The 22086-nt window shown below is 37.7% G+C and overlaps 2 protein-coding genes across 2 annotated transcripts in view; both read left to right on the top strand.

Moving 5' to 3' along the window:
- The window catches only part of LOC122341230 (orexin receptor type 2-like), a 44417-nt gene extending 29564 nt beyond the window's left edge, over positions 1-14853 (top strand). The window contains exons 5-10 of the mRNA XM_043234589.1: positions 1264-1442; positions 5342-5585; positions 9361-9476; positions 9763-9983; positions 11855-11976; positions 12975-14853. Coding sequence (XP_043090524.1) covers positions 1264-1442; positions 5342-5585; positions 9361-9476; positions 9763-9983; positions 11855-11976; positions 12975-13144 — 1052 coding nt within the window. The 3' untranslated portion in view covers positions 13145-14853. The remainder of the gene's footprint in view (positions 1-1263; positions 1443-5341; positions 5586-9360; positions 9477-9762; positions 9984-11854; positions 11977-12974) is intronic.
- Positions 14854-16323: 1470 nt separating this feature from the next.
- On the top strand, positions 16324-21842 carry gfral (GDNF family receptor alpha like). Its single transcript, XM_043234551.1, has 9 exons — positions 16324-16561; positions 17136-17273; positions 18345-18497; positions 19285-19341; positions 19445-19772; positions 20537-20784; positions 20893-21075; positions 21162-21246; positions 21321-21842. The coding sequence occupies exons 2-9, from the start codon at positions 17201-17203 to the stop codon at positions 21397-21399; spliced, it is 1206 nt and encodes a 401-aa protein (XP_043090486.1). The 5' UTR covers positions 16324-16561; positions 17136-17200; the 3' UTR covers positions 21400-21842.
- Positions 21843-22086: the final 244 nt, after the last annotated feature.

The raw sequence follows: 22086 nt of genomic DNA, 5'->3' as shown, positions 1-22086 counted from the left end.
ATTTTATACATTTCCTACCATAAATATATACTTAATGTTTGATTACTTTAAAGTCTGTGTGAAAGCAAATTGAACTATATTTATTTTATTAGCTCACATTGCTGTTTTTGTGGTGAAGTCAATCTACAAAAAATGTAAACAATTTTTTGCCTTCGTAATGTTTAATAAAAATCTGAAACATCATTAACCACACAAATGTTGCACACTAGTTTACTCATTCAGCATTCAGCATAGTCAATTTGATCAATATTTAGATTTTTTTGCCACCCTCAACCAAATATTCTCCTATCCTAACAAACCATACAATAATGGAAAATCTTTTTATTCAGGTTTCGGGAGATGTAGAAATCTCAATTTTGAAAAATGTATCCTTATTACTGGTTTTGTGATCCAAGGTCACAAATGTGTGTTGGAAAGGTGTGTACACATCCATCCTACAATGACAAAAATCCACCCAGTTTTTTTTTCTATTTTAAACCCCTTTTCTCAAATCAGGCTGTTTTGAGATTTCTTGTCAGAACGACTTAGTTCTGCACAGGCCCCTCCCACGATAGTTGATTGACGAGGCTGTCTTACCTGCTTGAGCTGTGAGCTGTCCGCCATTTTGTTGACTCCGGTGCAAGGAAAGATAAAATGTCTCAGATTGTTCGCCCAAAAAGAAAATGACATATTTTACTCACACAGAAGCCATGCTATATGACTTTCTTCTTTCCAATGAACACGGTCAGTGTTTTTTAAAAATTTCCAAGCTTGGTAATGCTTGTGGATAGCGGCCATTATTTTAAAGCTCCATAAATTGGTTATATCCGCAAGTGCTATGAAGTACAACTAACCTATACGCCTTCAAGGGGTTATCACATGTCCTCTGAAGCAGATTGATGGGTTTTTGTAACAAAAAGTTATTTACCTTATAATTTTAAAACTAGAAATATTTTTGTTACAAAAACACATTGATCCGCTTTGTACGTGTGATCACTACATATGATAACATGTGGTAATTTTTGGGTGAACTATTCCTAAGGGGGTATGAGTTTTTATGAATCTTTGCAAATCAACTTGTGAAAAATAGGCATACGATGACCCCTTTAATTTCATAAAAATGTACATCCTAATTAAAATCCTTACTAGTTTTATTCTAGAAAAATATTTTTAACTCTAAAACTCTTTTTATTTAAAAAATAAACATAGATATATGCTTGTTGCTTATTTTACAGTTGCATTTTTACAGCCACAAAGTGTTCCTAATGGTGCTTTTCCTTTCAGTCTGTTTTGCAGTTTGGAAAAACCATCACATGCGCACAGTGACCAACTACTTCATCGTGAACCTGTCCTTTGCAGACATCCTGGTCACAATCACATGTCTTCCTGCAAGTCTTGTAGTGGACATTACAGAAACTTGGTTCTTCGGACAGACCCTGTGCAAGATACTACCATACTTACAGGTGTGGAACTTTTTTTGACTATATTTTAGTTTATTTTATAGGGAAACCCTTTCAAAATTATGCTTGAAATATTTTGAGATCTGTTCTTATGAATTATGACACCTTTGATCTTGAATATCTATTACTTTTGACACATCAGTCAGCACATTCTATTGCTAGAGGCTGTTTCTGCTTTTTTAAGTGATTGCTTTGCTTCCCTATCAATAAATCACATCAACAGCTTAAGCTCTCAGAAACGTATTTATTACTTTTTTTTGGAGCTAGAGATGTACTGCTATGAATGACACACTTGTCAACACTAGTAAATGGAACTGATGGAGTTCCTGGAGATGACAACATGCTCCTCTGGTCATTTTTTAAAGAATACATTTACTCGACCTTCTTTCTTGGAAGGGCCTTATGGATGGACTTAAATATTCCAGCTGTCATATCCTGCAGTTTGAATGCTACAAGTTCAATTGTTTTTTTTTATATCCCTGATAGGCATGGTTATCTTCCCCACTTGGATGACTGAATATTAATGAGAATTTTGAAGTTATCAAGACTGAAGAAGCAGATGTCAGCCATGGCTGCAGCTGCTTCAAGTGTTGATATGTGCCTGAATAAAATTACTTGTTTCCAATCACATTCATGGTTTTTTTTATTCTCAAAGAGGCGCTTTAAATGATGCCAGTATAATGTAGAATGGTTGCATTATGCAAATGCGTGCCAGACACTTTTTAGTTGATGTTTAGATTGAACCCAAAACATCAAATGAGCAACATTTTCTTGAGCAGGGCTGGCCTATGGAAAAAACAAATCGCTCTGTGGAGTGCTTCAAAAGCATATCTGTTAGAAATTGACCAATTTGTACAGAAGACATGCAATGAAAATCAAATCATCTGATGTCCTGTTGTTTTTAAATAGGGTACTCATCTTTTAGAAATGGAATTTAAACAATTCACATTTATGTTACATATATTACACAACTGAAAATATATATTTATCTATAAAACAAAGGAGTTCAATCTGGACTGCTTCAGTTACAGTGCAGTGTGTGCATGCATTCCTGCATTCAATTATGTTGGTTTTCATTTTAAAACCTTTCCAGGGCATTTTGCGGATTTCCATTTATGCATTTTGTGGTATGATTATCATTGAATTTTAGCAAATTGATGTTTTAGACCAGTGTTTCCCAAAGGGGGATGCTGAAGAAAATCCATGGTGTTAATGAGTTGATGAAAAAACGAATACACTGAACTTAATATTAAAATAAATAAATGGGGCTATATGATATTCACAATATAATCCACTGTATTCACAATTTCAGACCAGCTCAGCTCACAGTAAATACAGCAATTCTGTAAATTGTCCATAGAAGTTGACAGCATTTCACTAGTATTTTACCAAAATTAAAGGTGTTTGAAGGCAAATAAATTGAGGCAATAGCAAAGACATAGGCTTTAATTATTAAAAGCATAACTATTTGTCACGGTGTTGTTTGCAAGAGAGAGCACTCAACGAGGAGAAATAAACTTAAACAGCATCTACTAGGAATGAAATAAACAATAAAGTTACAGGCTGGCAGGCAGGTAGAAAGGACACAAAACTACATGTAATAAAGATGAGAACCGATAATTAAACAGAATCAAACTGGAACTTAAATACACAGACAATTAACAGTAAGCAGGTAACACTGAACACATGGCACGGGACAAAACAACAACAAAAGAGTCCACATGCGACATATCGCCCCCCTCCTGGAAGGTGCATCCTTGCACCGAAAAAAGTGTGCAAGGGGAACAGTCTCTAGGGGGCACTCTTGAGACAGGGACTCAGGACGGCTGGACGGGGTGCCCTTGGGGAGCAGTCTCTAGGGGGCACTCTTGAGACAGGGACTCAGGACGGCTGGACGGAACCAGCGGGCATTCAGGATGGCTGGACGGAACCAGCAGGCATTCAGAGCAGCTGGACAGAACCTGGAACTCAGGATACAGGGGAGGTGCCAGGTCTAATTCCAGATCCAAGTCATCCAACTCCACAGATACAGCAGCCCCATCCCCACAGCTGACGACAAATTAGAAAATTAACAGAAAGTAGGTCACACTGAACACATGGCACAGGACAAAACAACAACAAAAGAGTACACGTGTGACACTATTAAACTTCAAAGTTAAAATTAAACTTTTAATTAAATTAAAAGTTAAAACAGGACCCCTGTTTTAGACCAATCTTTATTTGCAGTCAGATTCACAGATTAGGCTTGCCAGATTGTTATTGTTTATGATCATCATTCCCTATCTATGTGCTGCGCACAGTCCACATTCTGTGGAAACTCAGTCATGTAGCCCATGCGCTCTCACGACAGCTTATGTTCCCTTGAGAATGGCGACTCCATCCAGTGACGATCCAGCTGATTTGGAGTTTGCTTCTCCTGAATCTTCCCTATGTTACTCCCTGACCAAAGCCCCCGTCAGCACAGATGCGCTGGCGCACAGTTGGCCTCAGGCTCTACACAAGTATGCATTTCCCTCACTGAGCCTGCTTGCACAAACCCTGCAGGTCTTTCTGGTTGCACCATACTGGCCTACCCTGACCTGGTTTCCTGAACTCAGCATTAGCACCAGTGTCCGGATCTCTGGAACCTCCACGTATGGCTCCTGGACAGGACGTGGCAGACATGAGGGGTCTTTGAGATCAACCCTACTGGGTCGTCCTGGCTGGACTTCAGAGATGTCCCTTTGATCCGTTGGACTCAGTTGAGCTTAAGTTCCTGGATGTTAAGACAGCACTCCTTACCATGCTCACTACCATCAAGAGGGTTGGCGACCTCCAAGCTTTTTCGGGTGAACAAAGAGTGCCTTGTGTTTGAGCCAGCCGACTCTGTCCTGAGGCTCCAACCTGGATACATAGCCAAGGTTCCCACCACACTTTTCCGTGTTCAGATCCTCCCCTTCCTTGGACAATACTTGTCACAAGGCTAGTTTGTATGCTGCACTGCCCCAATTGGGTCAGCCCATGTCTGAGTCTCCACATGCCACCTCCCTTCGGTGGGATGTGGTCTCCGCATTGACCTTTCAGAAAGGCTCACTTCCTCATCATTCTGCCAAACTGTAACAATAAATAACAGAGATTTTAAGCAGTCTCTGGTTGAAGGTCGAAATTCCTTCTCTTAAGAAAAATTCTCGGGAACAGCGGTTTGGCTCCTTCAGTAATGTTCCACGTGTGGTCCCTATGGGTGCCTATGTCAGAGAAATTACTCTGGGGCAATGGGAAGGTTACAATCTTTGCATAGTGTTTGTTTGATGCATGTCACCTGTCAGCATTTGTAATGCCACAATATTTTATCAGGGTTCTGGTTGTGGCATTTTCCATGGATCCCACCCAATCTGTCGTCACAACATAACTCGTCTTGGTTATGCTTGTAACCCTCATTCCCCGATGGAGGGAATGGAAGCATTATGTCCCCTCGCTAGAACCTTGGACCATCGCTGGGTGCCAGCAACAAGTTCTTGGCTCCTCAGCTAAACATGATGAGTGGTTATACCTGTGGCCTATTTATACCCGTGTGGCATAGAGTGGCTCAGAATTAGTTAACTACTTGCCAAATTTCATTGGCATTTTCTTTTAATCAGAACGAATCAGGGTCACAACAAAAAGTCTCAGTTCCCTCCATCAGTGAACGTGAGTTACATATGTAACCAAGATGGTTTCACTCTTTGGTTTTACGTTATACCACATATCTTTAAAGAATTCATCAAACCCATTGTTAATACATGCATTTATTACCAAATTATCAAGAGAATAGATAGAAAATGATAATGAAAACCTTATTAACACCTACATTTTCTAAGAAAACATGTTTCATTTGAAACATTTCAGTTGAAGATCAGTTGCATCCTCTGTCTTTTGTCTTCCAGACTATCTCTGTGTCTGTATCGGTTCTGACACTGAGCTGCATTGCCCAGGATCGCTGGTACGCTATCTGTCACCCCTTGAAGTTCAAGAGTACAGCCAAAAGAGCCCTCAAGAGCATCGTTCTGATCTGGCTGGTTTCCTGCATCATCATGATTCCACAAGCCATAGTCATGGAGTGCAGCAGTCTGCTCCCGGAGCTCACCAACAAAACCAGCCTGTTCACTGTCTGCGATGAGCAGTGGGCAGGTAAGAGATCCTTTAATATTGAAACCATTCCAATCATAACACTATACCTTTTTGGACAGGCCATTTATTTTTGCAGCTCGAGTGCTGGGAAATAGTAAGGTTCAAGCACTTATCGACTGTTTGTTGCTGAAATTCATCTATCCACAAAAGTGTTCATTTTAAACCTATCTATACTAGATAATTATCAAACAAAAACATTCATCATGAGTTTTTTCCCCCCTATGATTTAGTTGAGATGAAGACAATAATATAAAATATAGCTGCAAGCAGCAATTATGGGACCAAGCGCTCTAAAGACAAAATGAAGACTAAGCATGGTAGGCCAAATGCAAAAATGAGTAATTGAAGCCATTTTAGGAAGTACACTAGCTATGGAAAAATAAACAATACAGTACACATTCTATTGATTTGTGCTTATACTGGTGAAAGTGTAATATCTGAAATGCATTATACAGCATGACAAATATGTGAAAAAAAGAAAAAAGTTTTAGTCAGAAAAATCTGACTAAAATCACCATACAGTTAATTGACTTACATTTGAACAAATAAACAATAAATAAATAAGACTGGCTGACTAAATATGATAATTAAAATGTACATTTGAGTAAATGTAAAAAATGTCAAATTAAAAAATTGCTGCCAAAATTAATACTAATGTACTAGGCCTAGGGTTATTTAATAATAATCGTATTGCTAAAATGTTGTTTTCTTCGACTAAAACTATATTAAAATGCTAAACTGCAATAATTAGTCCCTGGATACAGTTATGAATAATAACATACAGTGCTTTTTTCAGTAAATTCTCCGTTCAGCTTTATAAACTGTGAAATTTGTCAGAAGCAGCACTCTAAATCAATAGAGCCCAAAGGAACATTGTCCCCGACCCCCATTTTCTTCCATCTGGAACTGCATGCTGCTAGAGTAAAAATGAATCAAAATCTCACATGGATTCAAACATTTATAGTGCTGTGCAGCATATTCCTTTAAAAGATTGAATCTGTTTGCATTGATCGTTGCTTTGCTGAGCAAAGAAACACCATGACAGATAAAAAGACATCAAAGCCATAGTGCGGCTCCCTGATGAGAAACGTGGGCCGACCCCCTGATGAGTTCTCACAATGGCCCCCAATGAGTCAGTTATATTACATTCACAGCAGTATGTATGAAGAGGAGGTGAGATGATTATTGGGTCAAACATTAATCTCCCACGTGGCAGACAATTTGCTGAACGAGAAAATAACCTTAAATCACCCTTTCCAATATCGGTCAAGTAGAATTTCATAGCAACAAGTCAAGGATTTTATTGCAATTGCTGCTTATTGCAACAACAAAAAGTTCAGATTGCTAAATAGGAATATTTCAATGGGAATAGTATAAAGGAGTCTCTGACTTTCACAACGTCCACTCAATAAAGCAGACTTTTATTTTTTAATTTTAGATTTTTTTATCTTAATATCACATTCTTGCATTTGATATTAAAATATGAAGACTTTTAAGCTGAGATTATTTTTTTTTTTTGAAAGTCAAAGTGTAGGAAGGTTCAATAATATTAAACAAAACATGTTCATATTAATTCAATTATTAGCTACTGTTTTGAGCTAAGCATTTTTGCCGAATCAAATTATGTCACCTCATTGTACATGCTTTAGAGCTATAAATATAAGATTAAAGTGAAATCAAAAGTGGATCTCAGAAGTCAACATCTCTACTCTTTGGGGAGCTGCCGACATAAAAAATCTCTTAAAAGAGTCTTCTCAATAATTCTTTGACTCTCCAAAGAGTTTGATGCTCTGTCACTATTTTGGAGCTGCTCTCTGTAGGCTGTAATGAATCAAATCTGACGTAAACCTAACAATGTGACAACTGATGCAATTTCGGTCCTATGTGATGTTGTGCTGCCATTGCAAGTTACAGGCTTTAGGATTTAGCCACAGGTGTTGGAGCAAATCACGTTGCTCAGAGCAGATGTCAATCACAATAAATTCAAACAGATTTCATAAAGGGTCTTGTTGTCATTGCCTGTTGGAATACCAATTTATAACGCTCTCCCTGGGGTTGCCGCACAGTTACTTTGATAAAAGCCGGCACTGCTAAATATTACAAACCTGCGCTGTCAATCTAAACAGTATGAGATGCTTTTGAAGAAATTTGTTAATCTCCATTGAATGTTTGATGAAGTAGGAGTTATTTTAAAGAACCACATTGATAATAAGATTGGCACACACAGGAAATGACTGTTTATTTTTAAATTCAGTGAGCCCATTTTCAGAGATAATCACAGTGTCTCAAGTGTCTAAGAGACCTCTCTGTGACAATAGAGAGATGATTCCAAACACATTTGTCCCAATTATATGACTGTTTGTTATCACATGTTCTCATTTGCTGCTTTTCCTAGAACTGAGAAATGATGTTCCACAAAAAAACACATTTCTTCTATCTGACATTGCTTAAAATTGCTGCAAAATAAAACTATATATATATATATATATATATATATATATATATATATATATATATATATATATATATATATATATATATATATATATATATAGCTAAAGCATGAACTTTACATGCAAACGAATGGTTTAGACAAAGGCTTAAAATAAAGATCTAGTGTATGAAAAATGCTTCATTTGTTCATCTCACTCCAAACTTATATGCCTTTCTGTTTTTCAAATATTTTTTTGTAGCTTTCAGTAACGATACAAATTGTACCTTCTACAATAAGTGCAAATATTTTCCTGACAGAAACCTGTCTAGCAAGCTTTTCAATTTTTCAAAAACGAAAGAACAATCTTGCCAGAGTCTGGCTTCACTGAAAATAACTGCCTCTGATACTGTATTCCTGGTAAGATCGTTGTAGAAGTTTTCATGAGAGAAATCTTTATTTTCAGTCAATAAGCTGATCTTACATTGATCCAATTCAAAAATCTTATTGATTTTGTTCTCTTATTCTCTTTGTTCAACATTTTGAGGGAAGGATTTTAAATCTGTTCTTTCTTAAAGGAAGAGTTCACCCCAAAATGTTGTCATTTACTCACACTCATTGTGTAAGTTTCTTTCTTGTGTTAAACATTAAAAGAAGATATTTTTTAAGAATACTGGTAAACAAACAGTTGATGAAACATGTAATGGGGAGCAACAAACTGTTTGATTTCCAGAAGACATCTTTATGTTATACAGGTTTGGAAATGCACGAGGTGTCTTGGGTGAACTGTTCCTTTACTGTATGGTTTCAGAAGACTTGAAATATAGGAACTGTCAACTAGATATCTTTAAAACTTAAAAGCCTCAGGATGAACTTTTCTTTCTGAGCAAAGGAACATTCTCAAATCTATTCTGCTCTGAATTGCATTAACATAATTCATATATAAAGCCTGACATGAAAGGCTTTTATAAAGTGAAATGAGTCTGCCTTTTCACACTTTTGAACAATGGATGTAGTTAGATTTAATACCATGATATAACATGATATAGGAATTATTTTAAAAAAAGTAGATGTGCATTGTAAGTAGATTGCATGGGTTTAATAATGTTCAAACCTATTTATTTTAAATGTTCAAGAAAGGGTAAGTCTCCACTGAGTGATTTGATTCTAGTTGAAATACTGGATGCTGAATGGCCAATACAGAAACAGTCCATTACAAAATATATGCTTAATCTTCCATTACGCCTAAAAGCTCTCTTTGCATCCTTAAAAACCCTTTTCTGTTTAGTTTCTGAATGTAATGCGTATTTGAGTGATGATGTTGTTTGTTTGTTTCTCCTGCAGATGAAATCTACCCTAAAGTGTACCACACCTGCTTCTTTATTGCCACTTACTTCGCTCCATTATGTTTGATGGTCCTGGCATACATTCAGATCTGTCACAAACTCTGGTGTCAACAGGTAAGTCAGCATTCTTGACTTAATACTTAATGTTAACTACATTCACACATACATACACATGCCAACATGCTTATCAGTATGCTAATACAGTATTTTAACCGAGGTGGAATTTAGCTAGGTTTTGAATTTGGTAGCACTGGAGTTGCTTTTGTTTACTACCGTCTGCACAAATGTAAAGTATTTCCTTTTCTATACATTGAGGAAAATGTGGCTATAAAGACATTGTTTAACGGGTCTGAATTGCTTCACCAAAACCCCTAACACACAGCTCTTTATCCCTGAACAGATCCCTGGAACATCTTCTGTGCTTCAAAGGAAATGGAAGTCGCTGCAGTGTTCCGCCCATGCTGTAGGCTCGGGAGAATCGGTGAAGGTGAGAACCAGCACGGTCTCAGCGGAAATCAAACAGGTTAAAGCCAGACGGAAGACAGCGCGCATGCTGATGGTGGTGCTGTTTGTGTTTGCACTCTGTTACCTGCCCATCAGTGTTCTCAACATCATGAAGAGGTAAGCGCTATGATACTAGGCCGAGGTAGTACTAGTGCACCAATTATGCTTACACGTTCCCTGTCTCTATGTATAATAATTTTTTTTAAAATTTATATAGCGCTTTTAACAATACAGTTTGTATCAAAGCACTGAACAGTATAAAGTAGAAGAATACAATGATAGGGATGTATAATGATGAGATTGAACAATTTGTTATTAAATGCAGAGACGGTCTCTGTAATCAATTCGACGATAATCACTAGAAGTTAAGTGTGCCCAACAAAGCAAGCCAGAGGCGACAGCAGCAAAGAACCAAAACCCCATCCATACAGAATGGAGAAAAAAAAACCTTTGGAGAAACCAGACTCAGTTGGGGCCAGTTCTCCTCTGACCGGACGTCCAGTTCAAGTTCAAAAAGGAGCTGTGTCAGATAGTGTAAATGACTTAGTGTGTGTGTGCGTTCATTGTTGGAGCTAAGCAGACCTCAAAATGTATAAACCTCAAAACGTCTGTCAAGAAATTCTGCACCAATCATAATGCTGAATCTGCTATTGCCAACAAACAAAAGGGGTGGTTGATTTGTGATTACATTTTTTTTTACTTTAGTTTATAATGTTTCTGTTTGAGCATAAACAAAATCCGCAAACACTGAAAATTCTAAGCAAATTGAGTTAATGTCTTATGGCTAGGTGAATTTTGGTTGAAATTGGAAATGGTTCATTTCAAACAGGCATTCAGGAAGCCTGTTTGAAATTATATATATATATATATATATATATATATATATATATATATACACACATACATACATAGATGCCTCATTAGTTTTTATGGGCTGCCATAAGCCATCCGCCATATTGACTTGACGTCACTCACCGCTGAAAACACTGTATATACGAAAGATGCCACAATTCTGCACAGCCAGTGGTCTTTGAACCCAATGGCTCTGTGCAAACCTACAGCATGGTCAATGAAATCAAGTGAACCATTCCAGGATTGTGGACGCATCTACATGCTTGGAGCAGGAAATTGGAGAGCCTATATGTCTTTGGTTAGAGTCAGAGGGTGATCCTCTCAAAACCACGGCGTGATGTAGATTCACATTCTCTATTATGAATAATAAATTAATCAAATATATGAACTGCGATTCTGTCTTCAATCAGTGTTCTAAAGCAGAGATTCTTAATCCTGTTTCTCATGTCCCTCTGTACTGCATCTCTCTCTTTCTCTCTGTCGCCTGATTCAGATCATCAGCTCATCTGCTTAGCTCCATCGATGAACTTTGTTTTTGTTGTGTATAGTCAGAGAACTGTTTTACTTAGCTATGAGAAGTGGAAGTATATATGCATATATAAATGTATGACACTGCAACATGGCTTGGTTGTAGTAAATCGACAAGGGATGTAACTAATTATTCTTTTAATACAGGAACTTAGCATCAACACACGTAGTACGTTAGTTAACATTGAGAACTGACAAGGAAGAACTTAACAGATAGGATATTAAAGCACAAAGACATAATTCTTATAGTGATACATTGTTATGAGGCACATGTTCATTAAGGCATATGACAGACTGCTCAGATAGCATCTGTTAATTATGCAGCCCTATGCACTGTTCTGTTCAAAACAATAATCTATATCTATAATGAATTCTTTCTTTTTAATAATTCAACATATTAGCATGGGCAAGTATTTTCCCCTTGCTAGTTTAAGATACTTAGCAGAAGGCATGTGTTTGACTGAACTGAAGGCTGTAATAAAACGCCTATAAAAATCTATTCCTTTGAAGGTCTTTCGGAGGAGGGGCGCATTTGAAAGCCTCAGCTTTTTAATGAACGTTCTATTTATTTAAATCTGTTTTTTATGTTTTTGTCCACCTGCCTGCAGAGTATTTGGCGCTTTTAAGAACACAGACAACCGAGAGACCGTCTATGCCTGGTTCACCTTCTCACACTGGCTTATATACGCCAACAGTGCCGCCAATCCAATTATCTACAATTTCCTCAGTGGTGAGTGTTTTACACTTTTCCGCTACAACAGAGGTTCCACCACCATTCTGGTTCTGAAGAGCCACAGCAGTTTTGAGGGTCTTTCTTTTTTAAAGACCAGATGGAAATCATCATCGTGTCAGCAGAGCGCTGTATAAACTGACCTGAGTGCGTTAAATAAAAAAGACATACAGATGACTGGAGTTGAGAGCGAGTGCGTTACATGTAATTTCCTCCATCTGCTGGTCACAGTAAGGCATCACAGCTTTCATTCCCCAAGCTGCCTGCAAGCGCGCAGAGAACTTCAAAGCTTTTAAATACTGTTTGCCCTCCAGAAACATCCTGCACCTTTTCATTTCAAAGCAGCACGCTAATTATCTCTAATTAGCTCTTTGTGCACAGGTTTGATAATACTGAGTATATCATTACCTGGTCAAGGACGTTTAAACATTATTTAGAGCAGCATAGAAGACGGCGGATATAGGCCTAATGAAGATTAATTAATACATTCAATCCAGTCACACGGTGGACCAGAATTTTGGTTTGAATTTGAAAGGCCTGAAAAGAGTTGTTGATGTTTTTATAGTCTCTTTTGTCATGCTGTCCCAATGGCAAGCTGTTCCACCCCTAAAAGTAAGGTTTTTGCTATTTACTTTCTGAGAATGTATTTTAAAAAACCTGCCATTTTAAAATAGGTGATGCACTGACATGACTAGAGGCATTTCCGGCTTGCTCTTTCTGAAAGATGATGTTTATGTTGAAGTACAAAGACTGTCCGTTATCGGCCCGCTGTGCCTTATAAGCATACCCACAGGCCACTGCGATCACAGTTGTGAATGTAAATACAAATTAATTAAGCAGCTTTAGGTCAAGTGTGGGTGTTCTTACTGACGTTTGAGACTGTTTAATACACAGCATTTGCTAACTTATCTGTGAAAAATGTGGATTAAAACGGATTATTGAAAGGCTTAGGGTTAATTTGACGTTTTAAAGCAAATCCTGAATATTTTCCCTTGCAGGTAAATTTCGAGAGGAGTTCAAAGCAGCGTTCATCTGTCATTGCTCCGGTAGAGATGGGACTCACCAGGAGAGAGTCAGAGCGAGAACCAGCACAGATAGCCGCAAATCTCTGTCTACCCAAGTAAACAACTTTGACAACATCTCCAGGATATCTGACCAGGCCGTGTAGCTCCATCATGAGAAGGGCATTCTGGGTTAATCCTGGCGGGGTGCCACTTCACTACCATCGACAAGAAGAACACAGACGTAAAGGATGGAAGGATTGAATAGACCTATTAGCCCCTGTGAATTACCCACACGTTTTGAAAATGGCATTGTGGAATTGGAACTTTTAGCCAAGGGGTTATTTTTCTGCTCTCCGCAACAGGTGATATTTCCCACAATCCCCAGAGATGGTGCGCATGAAAATAATGACATTGTTGATGTGAGGCTGCGTTTAACTCAAGATTGAAAGCCAATGACGATAGAAGCACAAAACAGAAATTGTTTTTAAAGGTGATGCAGCGTTAAAATACTTTCTCCCATCACATCTTAGGAAGAGACAAACAAGCACGTAATCTGCGAGTTATCTGAAAAGTGTAAGGACTGCATCACCAATGAAACATCGCTCTGTTTGTTTGAGCATCCTTACCAGCTGAACTCGGTTATACTGGCTGACCAGTCATGTGAATTTTGGATGGCACTCTTTGTTTGCATTCAGGAAACCTGTTCGACAAATCTAACAGTATTTTTGGAATTAGCTGTGCGTAATGCATGCATCAACTGCTTCAAGTACGTATAAACAAAATGGATATTGTGTGTGTATATATATATTTATTTTTTGTTCCATGTTTATGTATGATGTAATATTTCTCTATAAGAATACTTTTGCCATCTTTTCGAGAACAGTTCACTATGGAAGCCTGTTTTCACCACTGAATAAAAAACAAACAAAAAAGAAGGTTACTGACTTTATATCACACATTCGGACTCTTTTTTTTTGTTTCAGAATTGTAAAATACGAGTTATAAAGACCAAATTGCGCAGAAAGAAGACTGACGTTCTCAGAATTCTGAATTCTGACTTTCGCAGTTCTGACTTTATATTTCACAATTTCTGACTTTATACCTCTTATTTAAGTTTATGTCTCACAAAATAAGTCAGAATTTTGAGTTTGTATCATGCAACTCTGAGCAAAGGTCAGAACTGTGAGATTAAAAGTCGCAATAACCTTTGTATTTTTTATTTGTTTTAAATTCAGGCTTCCATAGTAATTTAGTTTCAGTCAGCTACTTCAGCTAAAAAAATCAGGAATAACATATAGATTTTTCAGTTAGTGTACGTTTCTATAGTTATATGCTTGCAGATAAAAGTCAGTTTATTTCCTGTGTTAGGTAATTGTGTTGTGTCGTGTTTGCATTTATTCTAATGGAGTTGTTTTGACGTTTTGCACAGTCCAGCAGTAATTATTTGCTCTGAGTGTGTGCTTGTTGAGTCAGGCAGCCCGAAGCGCTGGCTGCTGTGACTATTATTAGTCCGATGATTACAGAGTCATAAAACAGAACAATAGCACAATAATTCATCTTTGTTCAAGTGTGGTACACATCACAAGCACAGACAGGCGAACAGCAGGGCGCTGAAATACTTAGGATGTTGTTAATTCTCAGGTGCTTGCTTTGAGGTGTTGTGTAATTTATTCAAATGTGTGTTGCTACTTAAATACACAGAATGCGTTGATGCGTTTGAAACTATGTTTGTATTCCAATTTCCCTATAAAAAATGCACTTCAAAGCCATTAATAATTTGTTAATTGCTTTAGGTTACAAATACTGTTTTTAAATTATTTTCATACATGATGAATTTTAAACACACACAAAAATAAATTACTTATGTGGCTTCAATCTAAATATGAATAAACAATTGCAGCACAGATTATTGGGTATGTTTGCCAGAACTAAACTAGCACTAACATGCATAAAAACTGAACTAGTGTGGAAGTATACAATGATTAGTTTTTTTTGAAGGGTTTCCGTGCCTGTGGAAGGATTGTCTATTTTCAATTAAAATTGCAAATTGTATTTTTTAAATACGTGGACACTTAAACTGTGACATAATCCAAATGCAATTTCAATTCTTGCAGTATCTTGCATTTTTGCTTTCGCGAACGTTCAGTGACTGCCACATTTCGAATGAAAAAGTCCATTTGCAACTGTATTTTCCATTTCTTACGACCCTGACATATTCAAATAGTAATATTAATTGTAGGCTATGATGGTTCTGGTTTTATTAATGTAAATGCCGGCGATTGATAACACCAAGGTTGTGCAAGTTGAGGCTAACACAGCCTATTTAAGCAACGTTAGCAAGAGAGAGAAGTTCTCTGAAAACCATGATTGCAAATTTGGCATTTTATATAAGAGTTCAGTGCAGTGGAGCAGTGGGTCCCGAGGAACAGGATTGAAAACCACTGCTTTAGACCAGGTTTGAGTTGGTCTATGGCGCATGATATTTTCAGTTCCTCAAAATAGCAAAGCACCAACAATGCCCCTGAAAACACTTCTTTTTTAGACCAGCATGCCCATGTGCAAATGAAAAACCCAGCGCAGGGCGGAAAAAAGTTAACTGTGTTGGGCTAAAACTAGCAAAAAGTGGTGCATGATGTGGCCCAATGATTCAGTGGACCATAAATAAGGACATGACACTTTTTCACTTTTTCTTTAATGAATCAGCAGTCTAAACAAATCGTTTTAAGGCACTTCAATGGCTCATTAATTAAAAATACTTGCCGCCACCTACTTGCTGTTTACTTTCGTAGTAGCTTATCTTTACAATTTTAACAACACTTCATATCTGTATATTTTTTTAAAAAGTAGGCTATATGTTTTAAAACACAGCGCTATGTGCTATGTGTCTGAGTAAATTCATTTGAATGCTGCTCCAGTCACTTCTGATTAAGTGAAAAGATCCGTTCTGTACATATGGATTTTATATGATTGGTAACAGCCTTTTAATATCTTATTATATCAAGTGATATTATTAATAAAATGTAAGAATCTGATATGAAAGATGAAGGAAAATGACCTGTAAATATGCACCTTAAGTCATATAAAACAAAATTGTGGCCAGTGAACATGCTCAAGTGGCTCATAAATGTGGCCAGTGAGCAAAAAAGTTAATGTCAAGCCCTGACCTAAATGTATTTTAAATATATTACTCTTTTACTATTGCAGCCAACAGTCAGGACTTTTGACCTATATTACTCTTGTAACTAAGGTTAGCGATATCTGTTTAGTTTAAACTAGTTAATGATTTATTTGATATATTATAAAACAATTCAACATTTTTTTAAATAGTAGCCTACATCAAAGATGCAGTTACAGATGGCTGGGATATCCACTGACCTCGATTGAGTGGCGCAGCAGTGAGCCGTGCAGGTGAGTGACATTCAGCCGTGCAGGTGAGGGATTATTCATTAGCAGCGTGACGTCACCCTGGGGTGAATAGAGCACGCTGAAGCGGAGCTGTTCACTCGCACAGGTGCTTAACACAGATACTCCACCAACACCACCACACCGCACGAAGGCCATGAGAGCAGCTTTTCTCATCGGTGAGTAAAGGATCTGTTTTATGGATTAGTCAGTGTTTAGCGGCCCAGTGCTTCATTGATTTTTGGAAGTTCTTCTGATGGGAGTTATTGAAATTGATTTTTCATTTGTGCTTGGATATTTGCCAAGTGTTTCTATATTGCTCTTGGAGTAAAGTGGTCTAAACTAAAGCGAAATCAATTTGATCTGTAAGTGCAACGGCATGTTTAATACACTTTTGGAAATAAAGTTTCAGAATACGGGGAATTAAAAAAAGTTACAATTGTGAGACTGACTGTAATTCCTTTGTACAAAGGTCAGATAACCTTTCTTCCACTGAAGCTAAAGATCTTAGCTCTTTAAAAGCATTCTCATAATCATAATGCATGATATGGGCATGTACAGGACCGTTTAATTAATTTTTGTGTTAGGTTTTCACACAGCTTCTTAAGCTACTTGTCATGTATACCAAATTTTACAAAACTTTTGCTCCCATGGTGTCTTTGAAAAGTGAGACTGTGTTAAATATTGTAATGCTGAACAGGTAAAATGTCATTTTGTAATTGCGTTAAGCTGAATGATTTTTTTCCCTTCCAGCGTCTCAGTTGCTTTATCAGCTAGTTTGCATCGACACATCAAGAACCACAGGCTGCGTTTAGCACATGGATGCTTGTGTTTCTCCACACTTCTGCCAAAGCGAACAGGCTGTTCTCAGGGACATCTGCAATTTTAAAGGTACAGAACTCTTAAACTTCTACGACTTCAGATGACATAATGCAAATAATTATTTTTTGTTTAACGAGATAGGACCGGGCTGGCTGGTCATGTTGGGTTAATAACTGCTCTCACGAAAAAGGTGAAATTGAATGTTTGCCTTCTTGATCCATACAAGCTGATTCTGTCAAGGCATTAAAAATTTAAACCTTTCAAGGTGAGAGCAACTTTTCAATTTGTCACAAAAGAGAGTGAGTGGGGGTGGTTTGCACACTGTTTCAAGTTTTTGGATGCCACGTGGCGTGAAATATAAGAATAATGAATCATTGATAGCAAAGTAGTTCTATATGCACAGACAAACACACGTAAAACAGCCCCATTGTGCATGATTTTTTCTACACTTAAATCCATCATGCTGCCATTATCTCGACGTTCATTTTGGCAAAGATATTTAACAAAGAAAATGCTGTCAGCAATACCTGTCTCCTCTACCTTGTGAAACGTCGCATCACTGTGTTGGCAGTAATTGGATTTAAGCGCCGTAGCCTTAAGCGAACGGCATGACTCAAACTGAGGCCGTATGTCCATCCAGGGAAGAAGAAAGGTCTTGCTTGAGGGGACATTGAAGTTGTTTGTTGGTAGTGCCTGAATTTAAGATAGAGAGGGAGGGAGAGAGAGAGAGAGAGAGAGAGAGAGAGAGAGAGAGAGAGAGAGAAAACACTGGCCTCAGGGAAGCAAACAAGAAAACAATATATGAGATCATATTAACATATGATATTGGCTGTCATGTTGATATATGTTAACGTGTGACCATAATAACTGTTTTGGAAAACCATAGTGCAATTTAAAACTCATAGACAATTATAGACATCTTACGGATCAATGTAAGGACCAATTAAAGGATTAAATGCTTTATAAACAATCACATACAATAACCTTAGCCATTAAAAATTAATGCACACACTGAGACACAGATGAATAGAGTTCGCTCATGACGGTAAGCTGACTGTAAGCTCACGTCAAAGTGGTGACGTTGAAAGTGCCTCTAGTAAATGATGCTTTGCTGCTGTCTCTTTTCATCTCTGTGGAAAGATGGAGGCTGCCACATGACTGACGCGAAGCTCTGCAACGCCACTCTTCAGATGATGTTCAGCCGCTCACCTGCACTGGGACAGTGCGTGTGTTCTGGGCCGGATCCGTGCAGCACTATAGAGCAGCTGTACTCTCAATGCCGGCATCATTGGGGTACGCCACACACATTCAGCACTGCAATATCAATAATGCAAATATGAAAAAAGGTCTCAGTTACCACAGCTAATTTTGAATCGGCCCTCAGTTTACTTGTAAATTAAACACTACAAAAAGACAAATTTTGACCTCATTTACCTACCCTAATGATGCTCCAAACCTATTAGACTTTGGATAAAAAGGCAGGATCCAAAAAAGTGATAAAGAGCAGCATTCACTTTGATTGACAGATTTAATTTAGGCATATGTATTCACATATTAATAGACAAACATATAGGTTGTCACATATGAAAGACATGAAAGTTTGTCATGTCTTCAATTCATTTGAATTCATATTCATTTTAGGATGCTTTTATGACATCCATGTTTTCGACCTACTATATTTTGGGTGAAAGAAACCTTGCAGACTTCTTTAAATTATTTTAAGGTACATTTTTGGGTGAGGTTTACAGAAATTGATATTATTTTTAACACCTTTTTGTCCACATTGAGCAGTTTTCCTATGCAAATTTAACAACATAATCTCCCACTGTAAGTGTACTATTGCAAATGAATGTCATTCATTTTCATATGGGTTCATGAAAGCATTGTCAACATAACTTGTGCACTTTATTGCAAGGAACAGACCAAAATTTACTTGGTGGGATATTTGTGTCACTATCATTCATGTATTTATAAATTCATAAAAGATTATCAATGAGTATGAACTTACATGCAGGTTTGCAAAAACACAAGGCAAAATAAATGCAGACAGAATTAAACCACTACTTTTATTATTTACCAGCTCCAAAAAACAAGCAACTTGAGTCAGAATGGCAAGCCAGCGATCACAAAGAAGGTGGTAAGTCTTTGGACTGTAATTTGTGCACCACAGCCTTTTAGAAACTCATGGCTACATGCATGCTGTGATGCCCTCATTGTACACTTTCATTCCCTCAATCCAGTACACCAAACCAACCAATCCTGTCTTGAAGAAATAGTGGCTTGCCTTGGGGAGAAATCCTGTAACAGCAGAATGGTGCCATTTGTCCAGGAATGCAATGCCTACCAGTGCAACCCCAGTCAGTGCAGAGAGGCAGTGAGGCAATTCTACTCGACTCTTCCTCACAATGTGGCTGAGAAACTGGTGTTCTGTGATTGTGACAGTGAAGACCAGGAGTGCCAGCAGATGAAAGCCTCTCTACACTCTGGATCCTGTGCAAGTGACAGGTCGGAGACCCTCTGGACCTGCCTGGAGGCGCTGGACAGCTGCTCTGAAGATACATTGTGCAGGTTAGCCCTCAACTTTGATGGCAAAGCACTGACAAAATGTTTGACAACAGTATAATTTTATAAATCCATCAGCCAGTTGTAGCCCAGGGATTTTTTTTTGTGGAGCTGCATTTGTGCCTAAATGAATCACACAGGTCCTCTTAGGAAGTTCGGTATCACTTTATTTCAATAGTCCACTTCAGCCATTCTATTAACAGTAAGCAACTTTGCAACTACAGGTTAACTAGTAGTCATTGGAGTATTGGTAGACTTAATATATTCTAACATTTTATTTTGGTTGGTCCACAACATACAACGTACCGACAGCGAGAAACTTAGCGATTATAGGTTAGGTCAACTTATTCTACAAGCCCTAAACCTACTCTGAGAGTTAGTAGACATGTAGTTGCAAATTAATGAGAATGAATTGACATGTAGTTGCGAAATTACTTTTAGAAAGAATAACTCTTTAGATCTGCTTTATGTACCAAGAGCTTATAACACTCTAAAGAGAAAGGAAAATTTGAAATCGCATCATATGAGCCCTTTAACTAAGCATTCAACCAAATAAGTTGTCAATTGGTCAGAATGTATGATAATGTATGTCCAGTCACCTAAATCAAGATGTGTGTATGTGTGTGAGGTTGTATAGGAGATTATGAAGCTGGTTTACCATCCAGTCTAGTTGACGGGAGTTTTGTTAAGTGGCATTATGGGAATACTGGCACACAGGATTTGAATATGTAGACTGCTGCTGATAAAAAAAGACTTCTTACTATTCACAGGCAGATATTTAGCAGGTACCTCTCCAAATGTTTTGGGGAAAAGGAATCTGAGCATGAAACGACCAGTGAATGGCTGAGTCGTCTGGACCCCGATTTCTTTCTTGGGCATGACCTCCAATGCAGGGTGGCATTTGTGGAAACAATGGGTTCAATACTTCATCATCCATGCACTTGTGATGGATTACATCATCACGATCAGTATAAGTGCAATGAGCTGAAACACATTTTCCAAGACAAGTCCCTCTTCAGTAAGTACTTTGTTAGCTAGTTTATATACCGTGCATTTGCATTTGCAAGTACTGCTGGCACAGTCTCGTTCTGATTGATGCATTCTGATTAAACCATTCAAATCATAGCACTCTCAGGGACCAAAGGATATTTTCGACATGAATTAAACACCGGGCAACAACCAACCAGTGAAACAAACACTGAACAGCAATGGTTAAGTGGTGAAAATGGCCAACACGGACAGTATGATGAGTCAAGCGATGGGCAACGACCAAACAATCAATCAAGCATTAAGCAGCAGTGGTTGAGCGGTGAGTTGACGAACTGGAAGTGTGCTTTTGCCTTTTCATAACATTTTTGCTGATGCGATTAAACGTACTGCCTCTTTTTATACCAGATCAACTGTTTTACATACTGCTATACATCTCTGCATTAATGGTGGTGGTATTGTTCGCGGTCAGCCTGATTTTGCACAGACTGTGGTGAGTTGTCATTATTGTATCGCATACCAAATTATGTTGATGTTTTAATAATGTTTTAATGGCTTTTCTTTTAGGAGAATACACCAAGCTGCTGATAAACCAACTTTTGAGGCCCAGTCAAAGTCTCTGATGCTGTCATCTGTTATTATTTAAGTGTCAGTGATATTTGCACATTCTTAGTTGTATCTTTCGCTGTGAATTTGGAAAAACAGAAGTTTGTAACAAAGAAGTTCAGTTTGTAACAATTCTTTTGTTATTTCAATTCTGTTCTTCTTATGTTCTTTACATATTTAATATTTCATTAATAGCCTTTTGCTTTCTCTCAAGCCACAATTAAGGTTTGCAAGAAGGGATTGTTATTATTTTCAAATTTGTTGTCATCTGGTTTTATTGTCATAAGCTTTATTTTTATGACACCTTTTAAATGACGCCATTGTACTTGAGATATATAGTAAGTTTTAGACCTCACTGCAAAAAAAAAAATAATAAAAAATGAATAAAAGCTGGTGAGCTAGATTAGAAGTAATAATCTGTGATAATCTGATTCTGTTTCACGGCATAAACCATAAATAAAGTGTGAATGAGCAACATTCAAATATTCGTTAACAGTTCTCTCATTTAATAAGATGAATAGCCATCATTAGGAAAGCCTTGTGTTCTTCAGCCCATCTGATATTCATCGGTGTTGCATCAGTCTGTCTCGTCCCTATTTCTACCGACACGCAACACCTCAGTCCAGATGTTTTTAAGTCTAATGATGTGTTTCTTAAACCCCAGTGTCAGGACCACACTAAATCATGATTAGGAGCTTCACCACAGACATTAATGAGGCATTTCACT

This window comes from Puntigrus tetrazona, unplaced genomic scaffold (assembly GCF_018831695.1).
Source record: "Puntigrus tetrazona isolate hp1 unplaced genomic scaffold, ASM1883169v1 S000001170, whole genome shotgun sequence".
NCBI lineage: Eukaryota > Metazoa > Chordata > Actinopteri > Cypriniformes > Cyprinidae > Puntigrus > Puntigrus tetrazona.
This window is presented reverse-complemented; position numbering and strand designations above follow the sequence as displayed.